Source organism: Emydura macquarii, unplaced genomic scaffold (assembly GCF_026122565.2).
Source record: "Emydura macquarii macquarii isolate MOO-44397 ecotype Brisbane River unplaced genomic scaffold, CSIRO-AGI_Emac_v2 contig_1390, whole genome shotgun sequence".
Taxonomy (NCBI): domain Eukaryota; kingdom Metazoa; phylum Chordata; order Testudines; family Chelidae; genus Emydura; species Emydura macquarii.
In genome coordinates, this window is record NW_027131527.1 from 7,687,687 (window position 1) to 7,710,985 (window position 23,299).

The 23,299-nt window shown below is 41.4% G+C and overlaps 2 protein-coding genes across 2 annotated transcripts in view; one reads left to right on the plus strand and one right to left on the minus strand.

Annotated features, from left to right (window-relative positions):
- The window catches only part of CABCOCO1 (ciliary associated calcium binding coiled-coil 1), a 218,900-nt gene that overhangs the window by 55,938 nt on the left and 139,663 nt on the right, over window positions 1–23,299 (plus strand). The window lies entirely within an intron of this gene.
- Window positions 273–21,709, minus strand: TMEM26 (transmembrane protein 26). The gene is made up of 6 exons (XM_067552577.1): window positions 21,481–21,709; window positions 14,199–14,277; window positions 5,528–5,638; window positions 4,811–5,031; window positions 3,638–3,714; window positions 273–930 (listed from the first exon to the last, which is right to left on the minus strand). Exons 1-6 carry the CDS (start codon window positions 21,669–21,671, stop codon window positions 509–511), a joined length of 1,101 nt encoding a protein of 366 aa, XP_067408678.1. The 5' UTR covers window positions 21,672–21,709; the 3' UTR covers window positions 273–508.

The following is a 23,299-nucleotide window of genomic DNA, read 5'->3' on the forward strand; positions in this document are numbered from 1 at the left end:
ACTGAAAGTACAATGTTTTGATGTCATAGTGACAACAGAAACACATTATCTCCATTTACTTGCACTCCTATGCAATTGCCATTGCTGAGGAAATTCTGTGATAGCCTGTCAATGGAAGCAAAGTTAAAGGCTCCCAAATCTCAGGTGACGGTCCTGATATGTCTGTCTTTCTGCAACAATTAAGTACATTCTTTAGCATAATGCCACGAAAGACATTAACTTGGTTTGTTAATGCATCACATACAATTTCAAACTTTGCCGTTCTATAAACTACATCTACCTAATGCCATTGGATAACTATAATATGGATGTAGTGGAAACTCCCCTCTTCCCCCCCAAATTAGTAGGATCAAAAAGTTCTTGTTTCTGTGACATTGCTTCAAAGTCTTCTGGTTTTTAGAATAAAAATCCATCTTGTGGTGGAAGGAAGATGAGTAATACAAACAGGCCAAACCCTTCCAAAAGGCCACAGGAAACAGACCCTCTTGTAGCGAGTAAACAGCTGAGTTCACTGATATTCTGATGGGACTGGTAAATCCTCCAGAGGAATGGCAGTGCATTCTCTCATATCAGGATCCCGGTCACTGGGTGGGAGAATAGTATCATTAGGCTCACATGGGCAGCAGTTCACTCCTCCTATCCGGCTGCTTGGCAGATACTGGAGGGAAGCATGGAAGTCTAACAATAGCACTATTAAACGGTACAGTTGTAACATCACGATTAAGATATTCTTAGCTGTGAAAAACACCAGCATCTGATTAATTACTTTAAAATAGATCATCAGTATTAAACGTACAACAAGGAAAGGGCCATCTTGTATGAAAAGACTGATTCCAATGTTCCACAGGTCTGCACTGTGTCTGCAGAGCAGCAAAATGGGGACTCTCTTAGATGTCTTAGACACAGATGGTTTACAGCCGAAATGTTGCACTGTAAATAAAAGACATTCTGTGTTAATGTAGCACTCTGAAACTTAGACAGAAGAGGCTGAAAGGGCAGCTCAGAGGTAGAGTGGATTATTGGCACTCTAAACTGTCAACTCTAGAGGTCCAGGTTCAAAATAAAGTATGTCCAGGGCTTGATTCAGCAGAGCATGCACTTAACTCTTAAGAATGTGCTTACAGTTAAGCATATGCTTAAGTGCTTTGCTAAATAGAGCCTGAAAACAGATATGGTCTCATTCTGTCCTTGTTGGACATGGTGTTCACATCACACAACCACCATAGGAATTTGGTATGACCAGTAGCCTCCTTTCAGTGGTGGCACATGGCTCACACAGCAGTTGTTGCAGGTTAGGATTGGGATGTATTGGTAAAAGGTTGATGCAAGGTATGTGCAGTGCTTGTGAACCGTATGACTCACTCTAGTCATTGCTATCTATTTCCGGTTTTATGGGTACCAGATCACATGGAAATATCAGGACTTGTATGCCTGAGTCTCCCTTAACCTGATGAAAATGTCCTGCTAGCTAACTTAAAATGTTTACAGTTATATTGCACCTGCAAGGCAGGGTAATAGTTTAAGCAAGGTTGTCTAACATGAAAAACTTACAACTGAAATGAGGTTATTTTGTTTAGACTGAATGATTTTTAGATTTTTATTGTTAAAAAGAAGATATAGATACTTGGATGTAATCACAGATTTGTTTTTATCATAAAACATTACAAATTCAGTAGAACTGTATGTTTGACTCTTTGGATGTAAATTATTCCATCAAGAATGGAAAGTAAACTTCTTAGAACAGTGGAGCATTTCATTTGAATCCATTAGAGAAAAAATTTTTCTGCATGCAGTTGCTGAATTTTCTGTGCACTTGTCCACCATTATCCTGAAATACCCTGACTTAATGCAGCGGAATATCATGTGCAGCACTGACATTCAGCTCTTTGTTACTAAGTACAGTGGTGCATCAGTAAAAAGTAATTTTTTTCTCTTTCATTCAGATAGCTGCATCGTGGTGTGATCTTTACTAACTTTCCTTCTTAAATAGAATGGCTCAATCGGTTTATCAATTTTATATACAGACTTGTTGAAAATAATTCCCCCTTGAGCTGATTGTACACACCAAGAAAGAGGGATCAGAATAATTGAAGCTGACATAGGGAGATGTTAACTATATCTCCCTGAACCAGAAAAGCCCTCTCTGCGAGAGGATAAAATCACCCTGAGTTAGGACTTGTGATGTTTCTGCTACCTCCTTTCCTTGGGGTTCAAGCCAGAGAAGCTTTACGGATCTACAACCTATCCTGGAAGATGATCCCTCACTCTCACAAACCTTGGGAGGTAGGCCAGTCCTCGCTTACAGACAGCCCAACAACCTGAAGAAAAGACTCACCAGCAACTGCACACCATACAACAGAAACGCTAACCCAGGAACGTATCCTGGCAACAAACCCCGTTGCCAACTCTGCCTGCATATCTACTCAAGTGACACCATCATAGGTCCTAACCACATCAGGCACACCATCAGAAGCTCGTTCACCTGCACATCTACTAATGTGATATATGCCATGATGTGCCACAATGCCCCTCTGCCATGTACATTGACCAAACCGGACTGTGTCTACGCAAAAGAATAAATGGACACAAATCAGACATCAAGAATGGTAACATTCAAAAACCAGTAGGACAGCACTTCAATCTCCCTGGACACTCAGTAACAGACTTGAAAGAACTTCAAAAACAAACTTCAGCGCAAAACTGCAGAGCTGGAACTCATATTCAAACTTGACACTATCTGATTAGGTCTGAATAGAGACTGGGAGTGGCTAGCCCACTACAAAAAATAATGTTCCCTCTTTTGGCATTCACACCTTCTCATCAACTGTTATGAATGGGACTCATCCACCCTCATTGAATTACCTCGTTAACACTTGCCCTCCTCACTGTGATGTAACTCACCCATCCTTGCATGTGTATAAATACCTACCTAACTGAAGTTTCCACTTCATGCATCTGATGAAGTTTCATGTTCTGCCCACGAAAGCTTATGCCCAAATAAATTTGTTAGTCTTTAAGATGCCACAGAACGCTCATTGTTTTGCTGAAAACAGATTAACGCAGCTACCACTCTGGAACTCTATGGACAGGGGCCACTGCGTGGGGGAGCGTATGGCCACTCCCTTTTCTCAGCCAATGATATCTACTTTATGGGCTGTGTTGGCCTCATGTTAAAGAGAGGACATCCCAACTCAGGGACTCTTTGCCATCATCCACCACAGTGGGAGCCAGTCTAGTTCCAGGAATGGCTCTAACCCCAGGGTTTATAGTTAAGGTTCTGTCAATGTTTCCATTATAATGACACAGCCACAGCAGGTGCACCTATTTGACACATCAGTTGTAATTCCAGTTTGCCTGGAAACAAACAGTGTATACTAAAGAGATCACAGTTCATCTTGAACTAAGTCTTCCTTCAAAAGAAAGCATGTTTATTTTTTTGTGCTGATGCTGAGCTTCCTTCGAATAACACATCATTGTCTCTGTGATGTGAATTGCTGTCCGAAAGCCCGCAGCATAATTTCTGGTGGTGGTGTTTTTTTCATTCACATACGGCTGTAAGCGTGCACATTCCTGAGACATGCTCATCTCTGAAAAAGATGCTTCTTTTTTCTTTCCTCATCTACATGCGGATACTCACCTGCAAGATCAAGTGGAAACTGCAACATACTCCAGGTCCATACACCAAGAATTGCATAAACAAGAGCATGGTTCTGCCTAAAAACCAAACAAAAAGTGAGTGACTAATTAAATGACCTGAAGAGTATCTAGAACATTGTCACTTTTAAAAGGAGTTGGAGTCCAACTGTACAGCTAATGGGAGCTTTGAGCTCATGTGTCATTCCTGCAGAACCATGGAGAAACTTGGAGCAGCTCCTCCTGGGAATCCCTACAGCTGGTTGACATTCTCCAGCTGCTTGAGCTGTGTGATTTAGACTAAACCTCAGATTTAATACTCAAGAGTGATCAGAGTATGGAAATAAATAAATGAATTGTGAGGTTCAACAAGGAGACGATGCCCAACTCTTGTGGTGATTTCACATCTTAGTTGAGCTTGAGCCATCTTTGTTTTTTCCCTGCTGTAAAATATGTTCTGTTAATAATATAGCTTGGTTGAATAGTGAAGAAACATAGCATATGGATATTTTCAGGGATAAAAGCACCAAATTCAATTCCCCGTTATTTGTGGGGTCACATTCTTTATGATAATTCAGATAACTGAGTATCTCTGAAAATGTTTCTAAATCACTCAAATGATTATTCATTTGAAAATTCACAGTGGAATCACATCACTCCCTATTTTCTTGTTTTAAAACTGTCATCCACTTAGGGAGCAGGTAACCAAACATGCAACTTGGATAATAGCCACAGCAAATTGTTTGCAAACAACCCACAGTCTGAAAAGTATCTAATTTACAAGAAAATCTAGATTATCTTGTGAACAAATCACTAACCAAAGAGAGGCTGTTTGTAATAAATCATTGGATTAGCTCAGTTGTATGTATTGTAAACACTGTGTGCTAGTTACTCCATTTTCCGGGTTCTTTGAGTCTTTTCATTTTGATGGATATGACATGTTTCATTATGAATAACCTCCTCTGATGCCAAGTAGCTCTGGGAGCTACTTGTGACCTTCGGGGAGGGGCAGATGAGGATAGAAAGTAGTCCTTGATAGTAGCCATCTCTTGATATCTCTGAATAATACAGTTGCAACAACACCAAATTTACACATACTACAAAACTTGAAATGAAACAAGAAGGTCTGCAGTGTAGCGTTGGATACAAATGACGTACTTCAGCAAATATTACTTACCTTATGTTTTCTACTTCCAAGGTCTCGCTAGTAAATTCAAGTGTGTCTGCTGCAATTCCCACAAACATAAGCAGAAGCTGTGACAACTGATCACGGGTGATTTCACCACCAATGGGAAGAAGCCATCTCCCTATTATTAGTAGCAACAGAAGGGTCTGGTGGAGTCCTAGCGTCCATACAGTCTCGCACACTCTGGACAGCTGAGAGACAAAAACTCTAGCCTATTGCACAGACCGAAACAACAACAACAATACTGTAACTATAGGAAAATGACATGATCTAGCTATAAAAACGTCCTCTACTAAATGCACTTTCAATTTCTGATCATGCTAGTTGTTTCTTCAAGCAGAATTAAAGCGAACCATTTCATGCTGCTGGTGTGACTCACAAAATGAACTAACCAGACCACCTCTCATTGTTCACTTAAATGTTACATTTTGCTCCATTATAACTCTGAAATTGTTGAACTGAATTATGTCATGCTTGGGGGAAAAAAGAAATCCCTTCAGACAGACCAATCCTAGCAATGGCATTTAGTGCACAAGCACCATCAACGCCAAAGGCTTTTTATAAATGCAGATTTCCATCACACCACTTTGCAACTATGTACTATCCTGTACAGGTAAGGTCCACCACATAGACCCAAACAGTCCTATCTCATCACCGTGCCCCTATTTATCATAAGGTCTCTACACAGAGTAGGGAAAGGTATCCCACCGACTCAATTATGTGATGATCTGCTCCCTCATTTTTGTGAGTGCTCTCTGTTGATTGATTGAAGTCTTCTCTGTTGCTAATATTCTTCCATGTTGTTTCATTACTGCAAAACTACAATAAACAGAAACATCATACACTCAGAAAACATCATGGGGCTGGAGGAGAATTCTGGGATTTTCACCCAACAATTTAATCCTGGACAGACATCTCCTCCCTCCATCTTCTGACATTTAATCCCTCAATCTCCCATTCCTGTTGCCTTAGCCGTACTTGCAGTGTACTCCTGCAGCAAACTGTAATATGCTGCTTGCTCACCCCACATATCGAACTTGAGCCTCATTTGCATGTTGGTCCAAGTCTCAACAAGCCCACAATAGAGCCCAACCTCCTGTGATGGTGTGCAGTGAAGTCCAAGCCAACCGGCTCTGAGAGAGCCTGTGCTTCTATCTATTCATGTATTAAAAGTACTACATAATGCCAACATTTGTACTGTGCTTAGTTTTACTTCTGAACTTTAACTCTGACTTGCTGGATTAGTCAATACCGTGTGAGCGTAGGATCCAGACATTTCAGCAGAGTTCTAGTAATACAGTAAACATTTTTGTTCAGAATCTGTTCAGTTGCCTTTTTACTCACATATTTTAATGAACACCTATTAGAAACAAGAGAAAAAATACGAGTATTCATTTACCACTGGTAGCTTTCCCCCTCTTGTGTACCATAAACCGGATCATTTTCTCTTTCTGCATCATAAAACTCCAATGCAATATCATTCAGAAAGGGAAGGGGTTTCAATACAATGGTCATTTTACCTTCAGGACAATGAGTTCAGTGGTTTTCTCTATGATTATCAATATTGCTATCCTATTAGTTCATTTACTTCATAATTCACATGAACGGCGAGGGAGCCCCTAAATTACCACCCACTTTTGTAAAACAGAATACTGTAGATTTTCTATATTGTGTGTGGTGTTGAATTTTCTAGTAACTGCCACTATTTTAGCAGAGTCAAATATGTCTGACATCAGATTTGTATGAGTTCAGTGGGTTTGTGTGCCTAAGATTACTGGTCCAGTTCTGCTTGTTTGCACCACTTTAAAGCTGGAGTAATTTAATTGATGACAGTGGAGTTACTGCAGGTTTGCACCAATGTAAGACAGCAGAATTTGATCCCATTCTCTGTAGTTTCTTTGTACAGTACAGCATTCAAATACTGCAAAAATGACACCTTACAACCTTGTTCGATACATCACATGGCCACCTTCCGTGCATGGGTGCAGAATCTATCTTAGAAGGATAGATGATTTCTGGGTGTCTGCAATGGGTAGAAAAGACTTTTTACTGAATTAGCAATTTTTTATTATACCCAAAAACTACTGGGTATGTAGAAAAATATCTGTTCACTGAGGGTGAAATTCTCCCATTGTTTAGAGGGCTAAAACAGCATTCCCCATGTTGAAGGCTTAAGTGGTGCATGGATCTAGTGCTGGGGTGAATTACACTGTAGAATTGGATTGAACATCAATGGCTGATATGATAGGGAAACTGTTGTAAAGTTTTGATTTCACTTCATAAATCCAGTATGCCTGCAGCTCTCTGCAATATGTCACAAATGGTTCCAAAACTAGCCAGTCAGGCTCCCTCGGATTAAAATGTAAGTCAGAGTAAAGGCCCATATATGGTCCAGCTGACAGTTGTGTTCTAATTTGAAGTCAGGTGTGGACTGTGCTTTTAATGGGGAGGGGACTATTTTCAAGGCACCTTTCTCTTATCCAGGGAACTTTTCTGTAATTATTCTGGTTGTTTCATTTCTCTTTCCATAAGATCCCTCAGAGGAAGAAAAGAATAGACCATTTTTCTGGCAAGGGATGGTTTATTTCTATCTTCCAAGGAAACTCCTGGTGTAATTGGTGACATGTCAGGGCTAATTAAGAAAGAGAGGCATGTGCTGCTGTATATCCTCTTAGAGCAGAAAAGCACCTATTTGCACACTCTTTGAGTACATACAACTCTGGGAGAATGTAATGAAGATAAAAAACCATGAAGTCAAAAACCAAATCCTCATTGCATGGAGCTGCTATGACTAAATAAACTACTGTGGTGCACAGAGTAGATATTCACTGATTCTTATCATTGTCCCTGGAGCAAATTTGGGTATGATTTCAAAAATCTATCTTCCTAACAATCCCTAAGCATCTCATTTCATTTCACTCAAAAACAAAGCTAATTAGAAAATCAAACTCCTTGGTTATTGTAGACTTTGATCCTGTCCTATTTCTGACAGACAGGACTGGATGGGGCACCTCATTTTTCTAGTATGCTCATCGCAACAGTGTCTTTTTGCAATAGGAGTAGGAACTAAGAGTGAAAGTTGCAAAGGTATGTAGGCAGCTAACGTCCATTAATTTTAATTTTAATGGACGTTAGGTGCCAATATAAGAATCCCACTGTTGAAGTTTTCTGCAGCAATCCGAACGTTTTCCAGAGTGCGGGGGAGCTGTATGCTAGTAAAAAGACAACATCTTCCAGCAAATACCTTTATTTGAGATTCTACTTTTCCCTTTTACTTAGAATGGAGCATAAGTGAAGCAGCTCGGAAACCACTGTGCAGTAATTGAGGACAAATGCTGATGTCTACCTGTCACTGCTGACTCTAAATAGAGCCCCTTCCCCAGAACCTGGACTTTCATGAAAAAGTGGATACTTGTTGCTCTTCTGAGTACATGAATCTAAATGATTAGGTTAGCTGTTTGGGTTATCTGTGCGGGGGTGGGGTAGGAGTAAGGGGGAGTTTTTCCACAGAGAGGGAGTTTAACATTAAAAAAGGAGGAAAAAGAACAATGGAGGTTTTGTATCTGATGAGATGGAAAATAGACCGTGGTGTTACTGTGCACATGAAAACAGTGAGACATGAACACAATGTGGTTAAAGGGGGAAGCTGTTGTCTAATTGGGTTAACCACCCGAAAGTACCCGGAAGGCTAGTTTCAGCGCACATCTCAATTGGCACCAATGGGCAGGACGATAATAAAACCTGAATGCAAGTGTAAAGTCTATACCCCCTCTACACCCTCAAGCCTGCCAAGGGGCGCTGACTGGAAACCAGAATCACAACACCCTCCCTTCCTCCACATGGGGGGTAGGGACCACAAACGACACAAGCCACAGAGACAAACCCCCACCATGCATGACTGTGCTCAGGGCCAATCCCCAGGCAACCCACTGGGTTACAGGGAGCTCGAACCAGACCCCTTTTAACCTACCCATTGCACTAGAACTGCCAAAGTTGCACCAAATGTAATTTAAACCCTCCCCCCAGACCAGACCACCTGGATGCCAGGTGGAGGGCCAAAAACCCACTCAGCACTTTGCCAGTTTTGCCATGTGGGAAAAATCCTCCCCAGACTCCAAAACTGGTAATCATTCCCCAGCATCACCAGAGACCCAGCAGGTAGATTAAGGGTGGGGCTGAAACAGGGAGCCCACAGTGGCGACCCCCTCTGGACTGCAAATTGTATCAATCTCCCTCGCCCAGCACCGTCACCAAATGGGAGCCAATCCTGTAGCCATTGAATTGCGGTGGAGTACTGACCCACTAGGTGGGTCAGTGGTAACGGACCTTATTTAAACTAATCTCAGCCAGACCTGACAGAACACTAAAGGATCTTATACTGGACCCATCTGGTGTGTATACCTGAGAAGGAAGCTCTGTACCCATTCCATATCTAGTACAGGAGCCTGACTTGGTAGTAGCAGCCCAGCAACAGCAACCGATCATGTACATGATGCCCACTGCACAATAGCAGTGCAGTAGGTGTGACAGGCCTAGATGCAAAAAGAGGAAGAAAGTGATGGGAGGATAAGAAGCAGCAACAATCCCAACACAGTGAAGGAAAGTGGAGAAGAAAAGGAGAGGAAATATGTGGAACACTGCTTCAGCTGTTCCCAGTTGAGAGATCGCCTCCCTCTCCCTTCGCCCTAGAAGGTATCACAGCTGCTCCTGCTACCATCAAAGCTACAGCCTGGTGAGCAGCATGGACTGTCGTACTGGGGTAGAGGTGAGGAAAAAGAGAACTTACTTACTCTATCGGTATCTTTCTGGGTTCCTCTTTCTAAAGCTATTTGTAGTTTAATGTGATTTTTTTTCCTGTCAGTGGTAGGCTTCTCCTTCTGAAGAATTCTGCCCTAAATTGTGCTTCTTAGGGTGGGGACCATATTTTATACTGGACTAGATGTGAGCAAATAGTGGACAACTGTATTTGTTATGTTCATTTAGTCTGAGTGCTGATTTGATCCAACTACATTCATATCTTGTTCTGGTTCAGTTCTCTGAATGTTTCTGAAACGGGTGATTGTTCCCATGAAAGTTTGGAGAAGAGCTATTCATTTTACAAAGCGTGCATGAGTGTGAATGGGAGTATTTGTGCCAGAGGTATCTGCCTAGCCCATCTATCCACTATATACGTGCAATTATTTTAGTGGGAATATGACAAGAGAGAATTGAATGTAAAATCTGGTAGGCAGTGAATAAATCTGGCTTACATCTTTCTTTCTCTGTCAGGAAGGAACCCAGCTGTTTTTAAATATTGGATCTGTGTACATAGCTACATGTAATTTTCTTTACTGTGCAAAAAAAGTAGGAAGACATTTTAAAAACACTCAAACTTCCTGGGCTCCTTTAATTCCTATTTTTTTTTCTTCTTCCTAAAATGAGATTCAACATCCCAATGATTTCTTCACATGCTGCTCCTATTTATAAACATTGCCATCCAATCAAGAAACAGAAACCATATCATGATCAGTTACAGAGAAAAATCTAGAGTCTAATACTCCATGGAGCAATTGCTACAGCTTGTGGAAACCCTATATGGCCTAAATAATAGACAAATTCAGCAAATTCAGTTTGGGATGGTGAACAGTTTGCAAATGGAAGTAAGGGCCAACTAATAAACTTTTCACAGAGTCATTTGACTCACTCCATTCCTGACCCACTGCTACGAGGAGCAGAGTATCCTCAGTTGCCACTGACTTCTGTGGTAGCTGAAAGTTTTGAAAACTCCATGGGAGTGCTTGGCACATGAAAGGATTGGGCCCTCTGAATCAAATGGCACACCTGTGGTGTTAGACTGTAAAGAATGAAGTTCAGCAGGAGACCTTCAGGATCTGCTGCTATGGAAATGAATGTGATGCTGCAAATTCTGCACTATAACTTGCCTGCAGGATTAAACGGGAAGAGAAGCTGGCCCATGATATAAGAAGAGGACACTTGTTTTAATACAGGCTTTTGTCTCTAGCAAAAAATGTCAGGGCAAGTGACAAAAACAATTTAATTTATTAGATGGATAATATATTAAATTAGATCTAGCATGAAATTCAAACGTAAAAGTACAGAGTAGAGCTGAGCAAACAATTGTTTTCTTAGTTTGGTGGCCAAATTGCAAAATCCAAAATAAAATATTAATTTCAGGTTAACCCAAAATGGAACTTTTAATTTTTTTCTTGCCACAACAACAAAACCTAAATTACATTTTTCTTCTGTTTAGTTTTTGCATGTTCCCCTCCCCCCTTCTTTAAAAATGAAAAGTCAAAATGTTTCATATCAAAAGGGCCAAAACAAAATATTTTGACACTCTTTCACTCCTTTCGGCTGAAACTATTTGCCAAATTCTTACCCAAACTTGCAAATAGCTTGTCAACCCAAAACTGTATTTTTCAATATATACACTACTCATGCACAAGACATTGCCCAGATGTAGTGCAGAGCACCCATTCTGTCTGTGGGATGGATTGTGGTTCCTTCTCAAACTGGTTTAGGGTGGTTTAAAATAAATATCTGGTTGGCACATCTTGTAATTTCTTTTGTACTGAATGGAAAAGTACCTCTAACTGGGAAGTTGCTCAAGTAACCTGCACTAATATGGGGTACATGTGAGCTCTCTGTTACCTTGATTCAAAGCATTTACACATAAAGTTAAGCATACACTTAAATCCTTCTCTATTTCAGCACAGCACTTAAACACATGCTAATATGGCTTGCTCGTTTCAGACTTTAAGCTTTAGGAAGAAAACAGGAATGTTTGAAATCACATTTTTGGTGTATAAATATACATTATTACTTTTGCCCAGTCCTGTGATATTTATGGAAGCAAAACTTGTATGGTCTTCAGTGGTAGCGAGTACATATTAGATTATGCCCTAAATAATTACCACGTTTTGGAGAGGGTGCTAATCTTTATTTTTAGGGATTCAATCTGAGAGCAAAATCTTTAGTATTTATTGCCTCCGTGACCACAAAATCTTTTCAGTGGGTATACAAAAAATGTCTTGTAGTTGTTGTACAATTGCCTGGTCTTGATCTTTTTATTATGAAAAGGCACAAGATACTTTATAATAAAGAGTAGCACTTGTGCCTCGTTGCTACATTTTCACCTAATTATTAACAGGACTGACGTCCTTCCCTGAGGTCTTTGTTTGAATCCATTAGGTCATATGCGCTTCCAGAATCCTCTATCCCCTCTCTTCAGGAATAAGCTAAATTTTTTACTTGATATACTCCCACTTTAATTCAGAGGAGCAGTATATCAATAAAATACAAAATATTCCATGTTATAACATCATTCTGGGAAATAATTTACTGCCTTTGACTACAGAATTAGCCTGTTTTTTAGACCAGAGTTAACGATTACAAATGTTCTCAATATCCACTTTACCTGTCCACAAATGTTTAGAAAGATTTGGTGAAACATAAAGACAATAAATTCTTGCTCCTGTATTTCGAAAGAGCCTCAGGCAATCTCAGTGCAAATGCAATTTTGAATATTTGATTACACTTCTCTGTGATCTAGCAATGTTTCAGAGGAGAAAATGAGATGGTGTGTTTGATTAATCAAACATATGCATTCTCTTTCTGTTACTGATCATATCAGGCTCTTCTGAGGAAGTTCTAATGCAAGTCTTGGGGCTAAATCTTGATCCATACTGAGTCCCTTTGTGCCACTCTGGCAAGCTGGCTTATTTAGTCCTGTTCCATGCTCTGTTGGTCCCCAACCTGGCATGGGGGGTGCATCAGGGGTAGGAAGGAACCCTAATGCTCTCTGAACTATATTGACTAGGGCTGGAGCTGGCATAGAATTGGCCTCAGGATTGGAGAGCAGCAACTGACTCATTTGCAGCTTCCCCTACCCATTCCCAGCTACTCCCGGCTCTTCCTTGGTTCAGCTGAGGAATTCACTCTGGAAATGTAAAGAATAATAAGAGGACTTAGCCTTAACAGAACACTTTTAACCCAGGGGCCTCAAAATGTTTCACTAAAAGGAGTAAGTATACCATTAAAAACATTTTTTTTTTTTGTTGATAAACTGAGGCATAGATGAAAGGGGCGTGCCCAAAGTCACAGAGGGAAGCGACAGTTCAGCAATGGCTAGAATCCACCTCTCCTGTGGACAGCCCCAGGCCCTGGCCCTGTCTGTTCCATCACACATTTAGTAGCTCAGTGGTTCTCAAAGTTTTTAAATGGAGCCCCCCTCTGTGGACTTTTTTCTAACACTCGCACCTCCCCTTCCCCTGAACCGTGCCCCCCTTTCCCTCTTCTGAAACCCCCTTTCAGAAAAAAATGGGGGCGCTTCCCGTGCTGTAGGCCCTGGTTTTTTCCTGAAAGAGGGGAGGTCCAGGGGGAGGGGTGTGATTGTTAGGGGGGCACTTCCCATGCTTTAGGCCCTAACAATCACACCCCCCTCCCCCCGACCCATCCCCCTTTCAGAAAAAAACAGGGCCTACAGCATGGGGAGCGTGGCAGTGGGGAGCAGCGAGCACCGGCGGCAGTGTGTGGAGCAGGGACAGCAGCTGCAGCAGTACTGCAGGGAGCGTGTCCAGCAGTGGCAGGGGGGCTGCTGCAGGAGGTGGGCGGCAGCTGCTTCTGTCTCCAGGGAGTGTGGAGCTGGACCAGCTCAGTCCCTTGCTCCGCGCCCCACCCCATGATCCATCTTGCACCCTCCCTGGGGGGCCCGCCCCCCACTTTGAGAACCACTGAAGCTTTGGAGACTGGATCCGCTGTTTATTCACAGAGCATAGATGTCAGTTCATCTCTGGTTAGAGGGCAGCTTGAGGCCTGTGCATCACTGAGCTCGACTTAAACCCTCAAGATAGGGAGAAAGTAGAACAGGGGGTGAATTTCACCATCAGTAATACAGGATTAGCAGTGACTGTGTAAACTTCCTAACATCAGTGGGCAAATATGCCTCAACCTTGGCTTGGCTGGAACCATGGCACTTGTCTGCTATGAACCGGACTGGAACCAGTATCTTATTTTACATAGGCCACCAAGCAGCTGTCTTGACTCTAATGTCATTGCCAGCCTACGCTGTATTCAAACTGGTAACCTAGAGGTGAAAAGCTGTCAGTCATTAACCTCGAGATTTCCATTGCCAGCCCCATCAGCAGAATACAGAAGAGATTGGTCTCAGTCAGCCTGGCAGATAGTAAGTTTCATTACATCAAATGTAATGATGTGCTGCCAATCCAACGTTACCAGAAGATGTTGCTAGAGTTGGAAATGCATTAGTAGAGTCACTAGAGAATGGAATGAAGAACCGGAAGAAGATCTAGCAGACTTCTGAAATCATGAATGAAGGAATCAGTTTCCAGATATTGCCTTCAAATATCACAAGAAATACCTGAGTTTCATGATGAGTTTCTAGTAGCCATAATGATGGAATTGTGCTAATCAGATATAAAAATATGGCTGGAGAAAACCTGTGAAGAAAAAGAAAAGATGGCTTTGTTTACAACATTGTGTAAGCACCACATAGCCTACCATTTTCTGAGTAGAACATTAAGAATGTTACTTTTTAGTGTGAACTGTATTTAATAAGAATTTTGTGAGTTTTGCCATATGGTATATAAAGAAGAGGGGTAACTGCAACCAACACTTTAACAGCTGTCATTCTCACTGAATTCCTTATGCAATCAATACAAGTAAGTCTGAATACAAGTTTACTAGTAAACTTCTCTAAAACTATCTATTTAGGTTTGTTTAAAACCCTTTTTCAAAATCAAAATGAAGGTTTCTCTTTTAATTCATATATTTTGCCTACTTGATTCTGTGTGGAAGTGGGTATAGAAAATTCTCTTGCTGAAGGTCCTCTTTCTGATCTCTCATTGGTGTAAATCAGGAGTCACTCTACTGAGTTACAGTGGTGTAAAAGTAGTTTGAAATCATGTGTAAGTACAAGGGTAGAAATATCTTGAACCAAAACAAATGTTTCCTTGCCAAAGGATCCTTCAGCATGGACTAAAACTGTTTATGAAGATACTGGCCTGATATACATGTCACTTATATTGGAAGTTCTGTAACCTTGTTTGTTGTGGATCTATCTGATTTCTCTTTCACTTTATGTATCATAGATGCTTGCTTTCATGATCGTCAGGTGTCAGAAAGTGACACTCCGTAGAATTCAGCTTCTTAAACTGGCCCTCCCCCCAGGCTCAGCCTCCCTCCCCCAGCTGTCACTCACCACCTGGGAGAAGGGGGGCGTGGAAAAGAGGAGGGGGACCAAAGGGGAGGGATGCGTCAGCAAGTGGGCTGAGTGGGGGAGGGAGCAGGGCTTGGGCAGAGCATGGGCAGGGCCTGGGGCAGAGTGGGGGCAGACCGTGGGCAGAAGAGGCAGGGCAGGACTGTTCTGTTCTGCCCTGGGGCCTGAAATTGCTGTCCGTTGGGCCTGAGATTGAGAATTGATAGGTCAGACATAGAGTGATTGCTTAGTGCTAACTGCTTATGCTAAACAATCTGCTCTACCTTGCATTTAGCGGTGATGCTGGGAGTACCTTTCCCAGACCTGAAGAAGAGCTGTGTTTGGCACAAAAGCTTGTCTCTCTCTCACCAACAGAAGTTGGTTCAATAAAAGATATTGCCTCACCCACCTTGTCTCGCTAATATCCTGAGACCGGTGTGGCTACAGCTACACTGCACATCTTTCCTGTGGGATTTCAGCAGAGGAAAAATTTTCTCCAGCTGGCAGATTATAGTGGTGCTGATCTAATGACACTGTCTCTAGCCACTGAGTTGAGGAGTTTTAGCCTTGCCTTTCTTTTCAAAAGGAGCAACCTACAGGAAACATTCCTTAGCCAGCTTCTTCATGTTATTTATTCTCTGTGTGTGCTGTTAAAATTATCTATGCTAATACAACAAGCAACTATCTTTAGCCATAATTTGTGGACAAAATTTGATAGCTTTCTTTAGGGACAATCTTAGATATGATGCAAATAGTTCTACAGATCAACCCAGTTGTCTAAACCGATTGAGCTGAAATTCCTTTCTATCAGTCAAATCCAAATATAATTGATCTGAAATCTAAGTCTCCAAAGAGGTTCTGGATGTCCCCTGACTTACCTGAATAACTGAAATTTACCTATATATGAACAGTCAGCCTTGAACTCCTCCTAAACTATGATTAAGAGTTGTACTATAGCTCTTAAATTTTTCTCAGATTTACAGGAAGGTCACAGATCTATCCCATTCCCAGAAAGTCACAAGGTATTAGTGATCTCTTTAAACAGAATTACCAGTGAGCACCAGTAAAAATGGAGTGTTTCCCAGCTGCTAAATCACGGAGATGTATGAACTTCCTAGATATCTTCCTTATCTTATAGCAGTGTTTCTCAACCTTTTAAGTAGCAAGTACCCCCTAACTTCTGAAAATTTTAATAAGTACCTCAACACTCAATTTTCCACGGGATTTTGTATTTACAGACTAATAGGAGCCATATGTTGGAAGAAGGGCTGAGTATATAAGGCTGTGATACCGCAGATGTTAGATCTAGTGTGGGTAGGGTTATCACCTTTACACCAGGGGTGCACAACTCAAGTATGTACCTGGGCTAGAGGTGATATTGGCCAAAGCTAGGAGGCTTTGAGTGGCATGCCAATGCTGGGGAATAAAGTGCTGCAACAAATTTTATGCCATAGATTTGAGGAAAGGGTGAGAGAGAGACAGGGAAGGAGGGTAACTGGTGAAATCTGGGGCTGTCATAGATGTCAATTTCTCTGATCAGCTACAGCAGTGAAATTGACAAGCTTTCTGGGCACTGGGCTTTGAGCCAGGAGGGGGGCTGCTACCCAATCCAAGCTGGGGCAGAGGAGACTTCTGCACCATCTGGGACCCAGGGATGTGGGCATGCAGCTGCTGCCTGTCTTCAAGCTGGGGCGCTGGAGGCTGTCCCTCTGCTTGGAGCCAGGGTGTGGGTGGCTGCCACCCAGCTGCGAGACCAGCTCTCGAGATGCAGGAAGCTGCCACTGGGCTCCCACCTGGGAGCTGGGACCCGGCGGGAAGCGGTAGGTGCCACCCGCCTCTCCCAGAAGCTAGTGGCTGCCGCCCGCTTCCCAGCTGGGATCTGTGACCAGGCGGGAAGCAGGGGGCTGCTACCCACCTTCCCCAGAAGCCGGGGGCTGCCACAGACCTCCTATCTGGGAGCTGGAGCTGGGTGGGCTGCTGCCACCTGGCTTCCCCAGAAGTCGGCAGCTGCCACCTGCCTCCTCTTCACTCTGTTTTCCCCCGGGTACCCCCTGCCTGTGTCTCGCATACTCCCAGGTGTACGCATACCACAGGTTGAGAAACTATGCTTTATAGGAAATAACTGTGGGATAATGGATGGCAAATGCTGGCTTTTCTAGGCTATTTTTGTAGGTTTGATTGAGTTGTATTAATGTAGAAGGATAAAGTCATGTAGCAGGACTCTCATTTTTGGGACAGAATATCCAATCCGAGAGCAGAGTGTTGTGATATTTATATAACTACTCAGTCCAATACAACTAGGGCTCTATGTAGGCCCAGGGGCTGATCTGTGCACAGTGTACTGCAGAGTTGGGCCCCTAATTCACCAAATTTTCCCTCTTTTTCTGTTTGCAGAATGTTCTTGGTAGCAAGATTCTTGAATGTATTTATTCAAACTAATTTGAAATTCTTTGTGAATCTGGTTTCCTCCTCAGGAGCAGCTTGTGGTGATATTACATACTCAAGCTTTACAATTTATACGGAGTTCAGTGGGGCTCTCCATGGGCTCAGGGTTCTTTCCACATGCAATACATTGTAGGATCAGCACCTAAACTTTGTGCATGAATTGCTTGCTCAACTCCATTATTCAATTGGGATTAGCGCCTGCTGCTAGATTACATGGCAATATTCACAAAAAATCTGAGCAGAAAGGTATCAGTAGGGTTTTTCTCATGCCATTTTAAGAATGGAGATAATTCCATGAATCCCAGTTAGGAAACAATCCTACAATAGCCAGAGGTTAGGCTAGATTAGCTGATTATTACTAGTATATGGTGCAGTTAAGACCATCTGTTTCTGCTTTGTATTTTTTAAGAAATGTCAGGGGTATCTAGAGGCTGGGATAGGTCCTTCTTTACATTCTTAAAAATCCAAACATATGAGCAAATACTCTTTTCCTCATGTAATTTTTATGCTTCTGTGATATACTATGAAGGAGAATATCTGGTGTAGTGGAATATATTTATTTAGGAAGTATTAACACATCCTTACCATGTAAATTTCAGAAACAAAACAATCATTACAATGCTGAGCTTTTGTTTAAAAAGACATTATTCAGGAATATAGCCATCAGATCTCTCTATTTAAGTGATACCATTTTACACAGTGATTATCATTGTAACACCTATGACATGTCATTTTTAATGGTTGGATTAAATTGACTGAAATCTCTGACTATCCATATTTAACAGACCAGGCACATCTATCAAATGTTAATAATAATAAAAAAGATTGGACAGGTATGCCAGGTATTTTTGGAGGTGAATGTACTTTGTCTGACTATTGAATAAAAGGTAGCCTAAGTACCTATTTGTCCTCTCTCTGTTTCGTTCGGTATGTAATTGGTATGTTAATTTTCAATAACAGTCACCTCCCATAAATTTTTGCACCATCCCTCTATGGTTGGACTATTTTTCAATGAGAGGCTATCATTAGGTGAGCACCTATTAGCAGATGAGAGATTAATTGTTCATTTCCTTTTGTGTAACCATTTCTGCTAGGAAGGACCACCAAAGGATCACTTGGTAATAAATATCCAGCAATTTGTGATATATGGTGATAGACTGCATCCCAATACTCTCTGAGTGGACTTGTCCACCATATTGCATAAAATCTCCTCTTTCACCAAAAATTTCTCCAACATTCATCCCCATTCAATTTCTCTGTATTTTTTAACTTGACTGGTATGAGCTACCATTGAAACAATATCTTAAAGACTGAAGCTGCTGCTCCTCTTTTCCAAATCAAACCCCATTTCCCTGAGGTCATTTATCTATCCGGATTCTTTTCCCAGTGTGTCCTATATCGACTTTTTTTTTTTTGCTAGGAAGGACATCTGCAAAGATTGATATCAGTGGTATATTTAGATTCCTAATTGACCAAATGCCATCACTTCTATTAAAGATAACATTCCATATATAACAGTTTTTCTAGAAACATGCTCGCTTTAAATTTGCCAGACTAAAAAGTCATGCCTCCTGGAAACATTTGGCTACAAGCAACATTTTATAAGATACCTGGGAATTCAAATTTCAGACAATCTAGGAGATCTTTATTATTTAAATGTCAAGCCACTACTTCAGCAAATGAAGAGATCTGGAGTGTATACAGATCTCTTGGCTAGGCAAATGAACACTTTGCCAAGAGTATCCTTCTTGTTTCACAGTCTTCCTGTGATCATCCCAGATAAAAGTCTACCAAGAAGATAGAGGAGGATGTTAGAATTTATATGGAATTAAAAGAGACTGAGTGCAGAAACGTTGTACAGACTCATAAACTGGGTGAACTGCTTGTTCCAAATATTCTATGGTAGTGGATTTTAAAAAATTATGCTAAATTCAGTGCCTTGTGAAAAGTGTAAAAGTCTGACAGCACTGGAGGCAAAAGTCCCTCTTTTATTCACTGGCTATGTAGGGCATGACTAGTGGCAGTGCAAGCTTCGTCGAATAATCTCCCTATTATGCCTTGATCCTGATCTGGAGGGATGCCCTCTAGCAGTGTGAATGGTTCAGTCTGTGTCCAGCCATTCTTCCTGTGTTGAAAAATGCCAGTGAAGGTATCAGTTTGTGTCATGTTGGATTTTAACAATAGCAAACGTGTAAAAAAAAAAAAATCCATTTCAAGCATTTTTGTAAAAAAGTTCTCCTTAGACCTCTTGCAGAATCATTAATCTATTTTAAGTAGCAATTCAACTCCCTGTAGATATTCTTCAGACTAAGATGTTGGGTAAATTTTTCAGAAGTGCCACAGTGATATAGGAGTTTATCCAATTTCCTAGTCACAAAGGAGCTGAACTTCTATGGAAAAAATCAGTGGGGCTTAGGCTTTGAGTTCACATAGGGGCTCTTACAAATTTTACCCATTATTCGCCAGTGGCTAGACACCATCTTATTATCAGGCCAGATCTTGCTCCCAGTGAAGTCAAGGGCTGCAGGATTGGGTCTAGTTTTTTTAAAAACATTCCTGCAGCTCCTAAGTAAATTTGTTCTCCCCAAGACATTTCACTGGCCACTGTTGAATGCAAACTTCTTTGCACAGCTAAAACTATTCTTCTTTGAATTTTCTGAAAACAGGTGTGTAAAATATTCCTTGGCATAGCTGTTGATGTTGACAAAAATGGGAATGTTCCTAGTGCTTTTGTATAACAAACCTGTATTTTGATCCCTATAATCATTGAAACATTATTTAAAAAGTAAAAGGCACATTGGTGCTACGAGACTATTTGAGTTTAGACTGTGGAAAGCTTGTAGCTTGCCTTACGCTAACACTGTCCTTTTATAACATATTACACATGATGGTGTCAGTTTATCATAAAAATATCTTATATTTTTTACCTGTGGCTTTACCTTTCAAGGACATGTGGCTTGAGTGTCTACAAATGGAAGATCCACAATAATATTGAGAGATGCAAAAACCTTACCTCTGCTTACATAGAACACCAGTTGATTAGGCTCACTCTTTAGATTAATGAATCTCCTGGGATGTGGACAGAATCAAAGCCATCCTTTTTGTATTGACACTTTCTAGACACATGTAAAACCCTGGTGCTTTGTCAAAGTATGGTATGTTTTTAAGGAATCTTTGTCTCATTTATATTATATTAATATTCATATACTCATTCATTTATATCAGCACATTTTCAGTGTAGTAGCTCCCATATATAATACAGTCATTTAACTTCAGATCGATTAGCAATTGAAATACTGAGCAGAATTTACATCATAACATGCAAGTGGCTTGTACACATCTTTATTTGTTGTTTGTTAGTTCAGGTCAATCATTGCTGCAGCCAGCAATAGTGAGTAATGTTCCAGGAAAACTGTGGGTATCAGTGAGATGAGCAGAAGGAGGAGGTGCCGGTACTTTGGCATGTAGCAGCCTGCATTCTCTGGGATTTTTTCCCTTTGCACAGTTGCTACCTGACAAGCTGTTGCTCAAAAAGAGCTCAGATTATCTGTCTGTGCAGACTGTAGCAAAACGACAAAGGAGGTGTGTGTATTTTTTTCTTCCTAGTTATTGCAGCACTCTAGCTCATCAGCACTAGAACAAAAATGCCTTGCATGAAACTCAGTTTCGAATGCTTTCCCTGACACGGCACAGAACGTTTCATTTCCAAATAGCCTGATGCAAAACTACCCTTTTAAAAAGCTCTCTTGGATTGGGCAGTGGCTTGTCCAGGACTCTACTGTCCCCCAAAATCCCAGCTGCAAACCTGTTGCAACAGTTGATGCAAAAATTCCTGAAATCTCAGCAAAGACAAAGCCAGAGCAGTCCATGTAGCAGAGCTAAAGTGAGTCTCAGCTCTGAAATAAAAGAGCAGCCCAGCTAAAGTGAGCATCAGATCTGCAGTACGTGCACATGCAAAGAGCCAAAAGACAGCCTGAAGGAGCCAGAGGGATATGCTCACCATTTGTAGCCTTTGCCTTGCTTAAACTTGAGGGTGAGCCCAGTTTCCAGGCACAGGAGGAGGTTGAGCAATGCCAGCAGCCAGTACTTGGGTTCCTTCTTCACTTCAGTCACTCTCCAAACCCCGATCAGAGAGTGTAAAACAAAGAGTAGCCGTGTAACCAGGGCATTGAGCAGCACCAACAGCTCCATTCTCAGCTGTCCTCCAACCCCCTCTGCCACTATCCCAGGGGCCCAGTGCCTTTTACACGCGATGGGAAGTTTCCCTGGAAATTACTGATGTGTGCGTGCACCACAAGCAGACGGACCTTTCCTCTTGTTCTATCTCGACAAAGGGGCCCATTATAACAAAAAAAAAACGCATTGCCCCTCCCCCAGACTTCCTGAAAACTCTCTCAAAAAAAAAAATCAAAACCAGGCTTCTAAACTATAGTGGTATCCAATACAGGACTCTGAACAGCACTGGCTGATCTCAGTGAGTCACAGGCACATAGAGGATTTCTTTCTGTCCCCCTCCCCCCCCAGCCCCTTCCACTCAGTGACTAGAAAAGTTGGAGATTTGCGTCTCAGGTTTTTTTTTCATCCCTTTTCTTTCATCCCTTTTCTCCACTTGCTGCTGCTGTTTCATTTATATCAAAAGCCAAACCATGTTAGAAAAAATTACCCATTGAATCTGCTTCTGTAATTAGAGTCGGACAAACCCCTTCTCTTGATAAATATGTCTTCAGCAAAATAATTTCAGCACTCGTGGTCTGAGAAAACAACCAAAGGAAGAAAATACATAACTCAGGCTGAAATCTGGGCTGACCCTCTAGCCTTACCTCATGCCAATAGGGAGAAATAGAAAAATACACAAAAGTCTGAGTGTTGTGCAAGTTAACTCTGAATGTTCTTGCTTTTGTACGTTCCTTGAACTTCCATGGAAATAGTATGTAAAGTGGCTTTAACATAAAATGTCTCGGTTATAGAGAAAAAGTTTTATTTACACTGCAAACACCACACGAGAAGTTTCCCAAGTGAAAGCTAAATCTGAATCATCCCTATGTTGTTCCAGGTTTACACCCAGGTGACTCCACTGTTTTTAACTGAGACACATTTGTGTAAAACTGAAATATCAAAAACAGTGAGAATTCTGTAGCTCTTTAAAAGACTAACAAATTTAATTTCTGCAGGCATAAGTTTTCATCTGTGAAGTGGGTTGCAGCCCCCGAAAGCTTATGCCTGCAGAAATTAAATTTGTTAGTCTTTAAAATGCTACAGAACTCTCGTTTTTGCTGTATACAGGCTAACACAGCTACCCCTCTGGAACTTTTGCAATATCAAAGCAGAGGCTCAGGTCCATTGTGGGTTTTTTTAGCTCCCTAATGATGTGACTCTTTTAGCTTATCTGATGATTTTACATATCCTGTGTTCCTCTAGACATAACCAAACCTTTTTCAACAGTGTGTGACTCTGACTAGGGCAGTGGGTGTGAGTGTGTGTTTAATTCAGAGCATTGGATTCTTTCAGTGGAAGAAATCAGAGCATGCCCTAATACCCCTCCCCTCAAAAAACAAAACAAAACACACCTTTTCCATATGAATCATAAGGAGACAACAAACAAGTTTGAATCAATAGTATACCTTGACAGAATAATCCCTTTATTTCGTTGAAAGGATCCTTGAATTTGTAGCTCTGAAGGATACTTAGAATCATAAAAGATTAGGGTTGGAAGGGACCTGAGGAGGTCATCTAGTCCAACCCCCTGCTCAAAGCAGGACCAACCTCAACCACATCATCCCAGCCAGGGCTGTCAAGCTGCAGCTTAAAAACCTCTAAGG

Coding starts and splice junctions, on each gene's coding strand:
- TMEM26 (XM_067552577.1), bottom strand. CDS start 21,671: ATGGAGCTGTTGGTGCTGCTCAATGCCCTGGTTACACGGCTACTCTTT. Junction 5,639..14,198: donor AAACTCATCATGAAACTCAG/GTATTTCTTGTG, acceptor TGTTTATTGTAG/TTTTGCAGTAATGAAACAAC. Junction 3,715..4,810: donor TTGGAAGTAGAAAACATAAG/GTAAGTAATATT, acceptor TTTGGTTTTTAG/GCAGAACCATGCTCTTGTTT.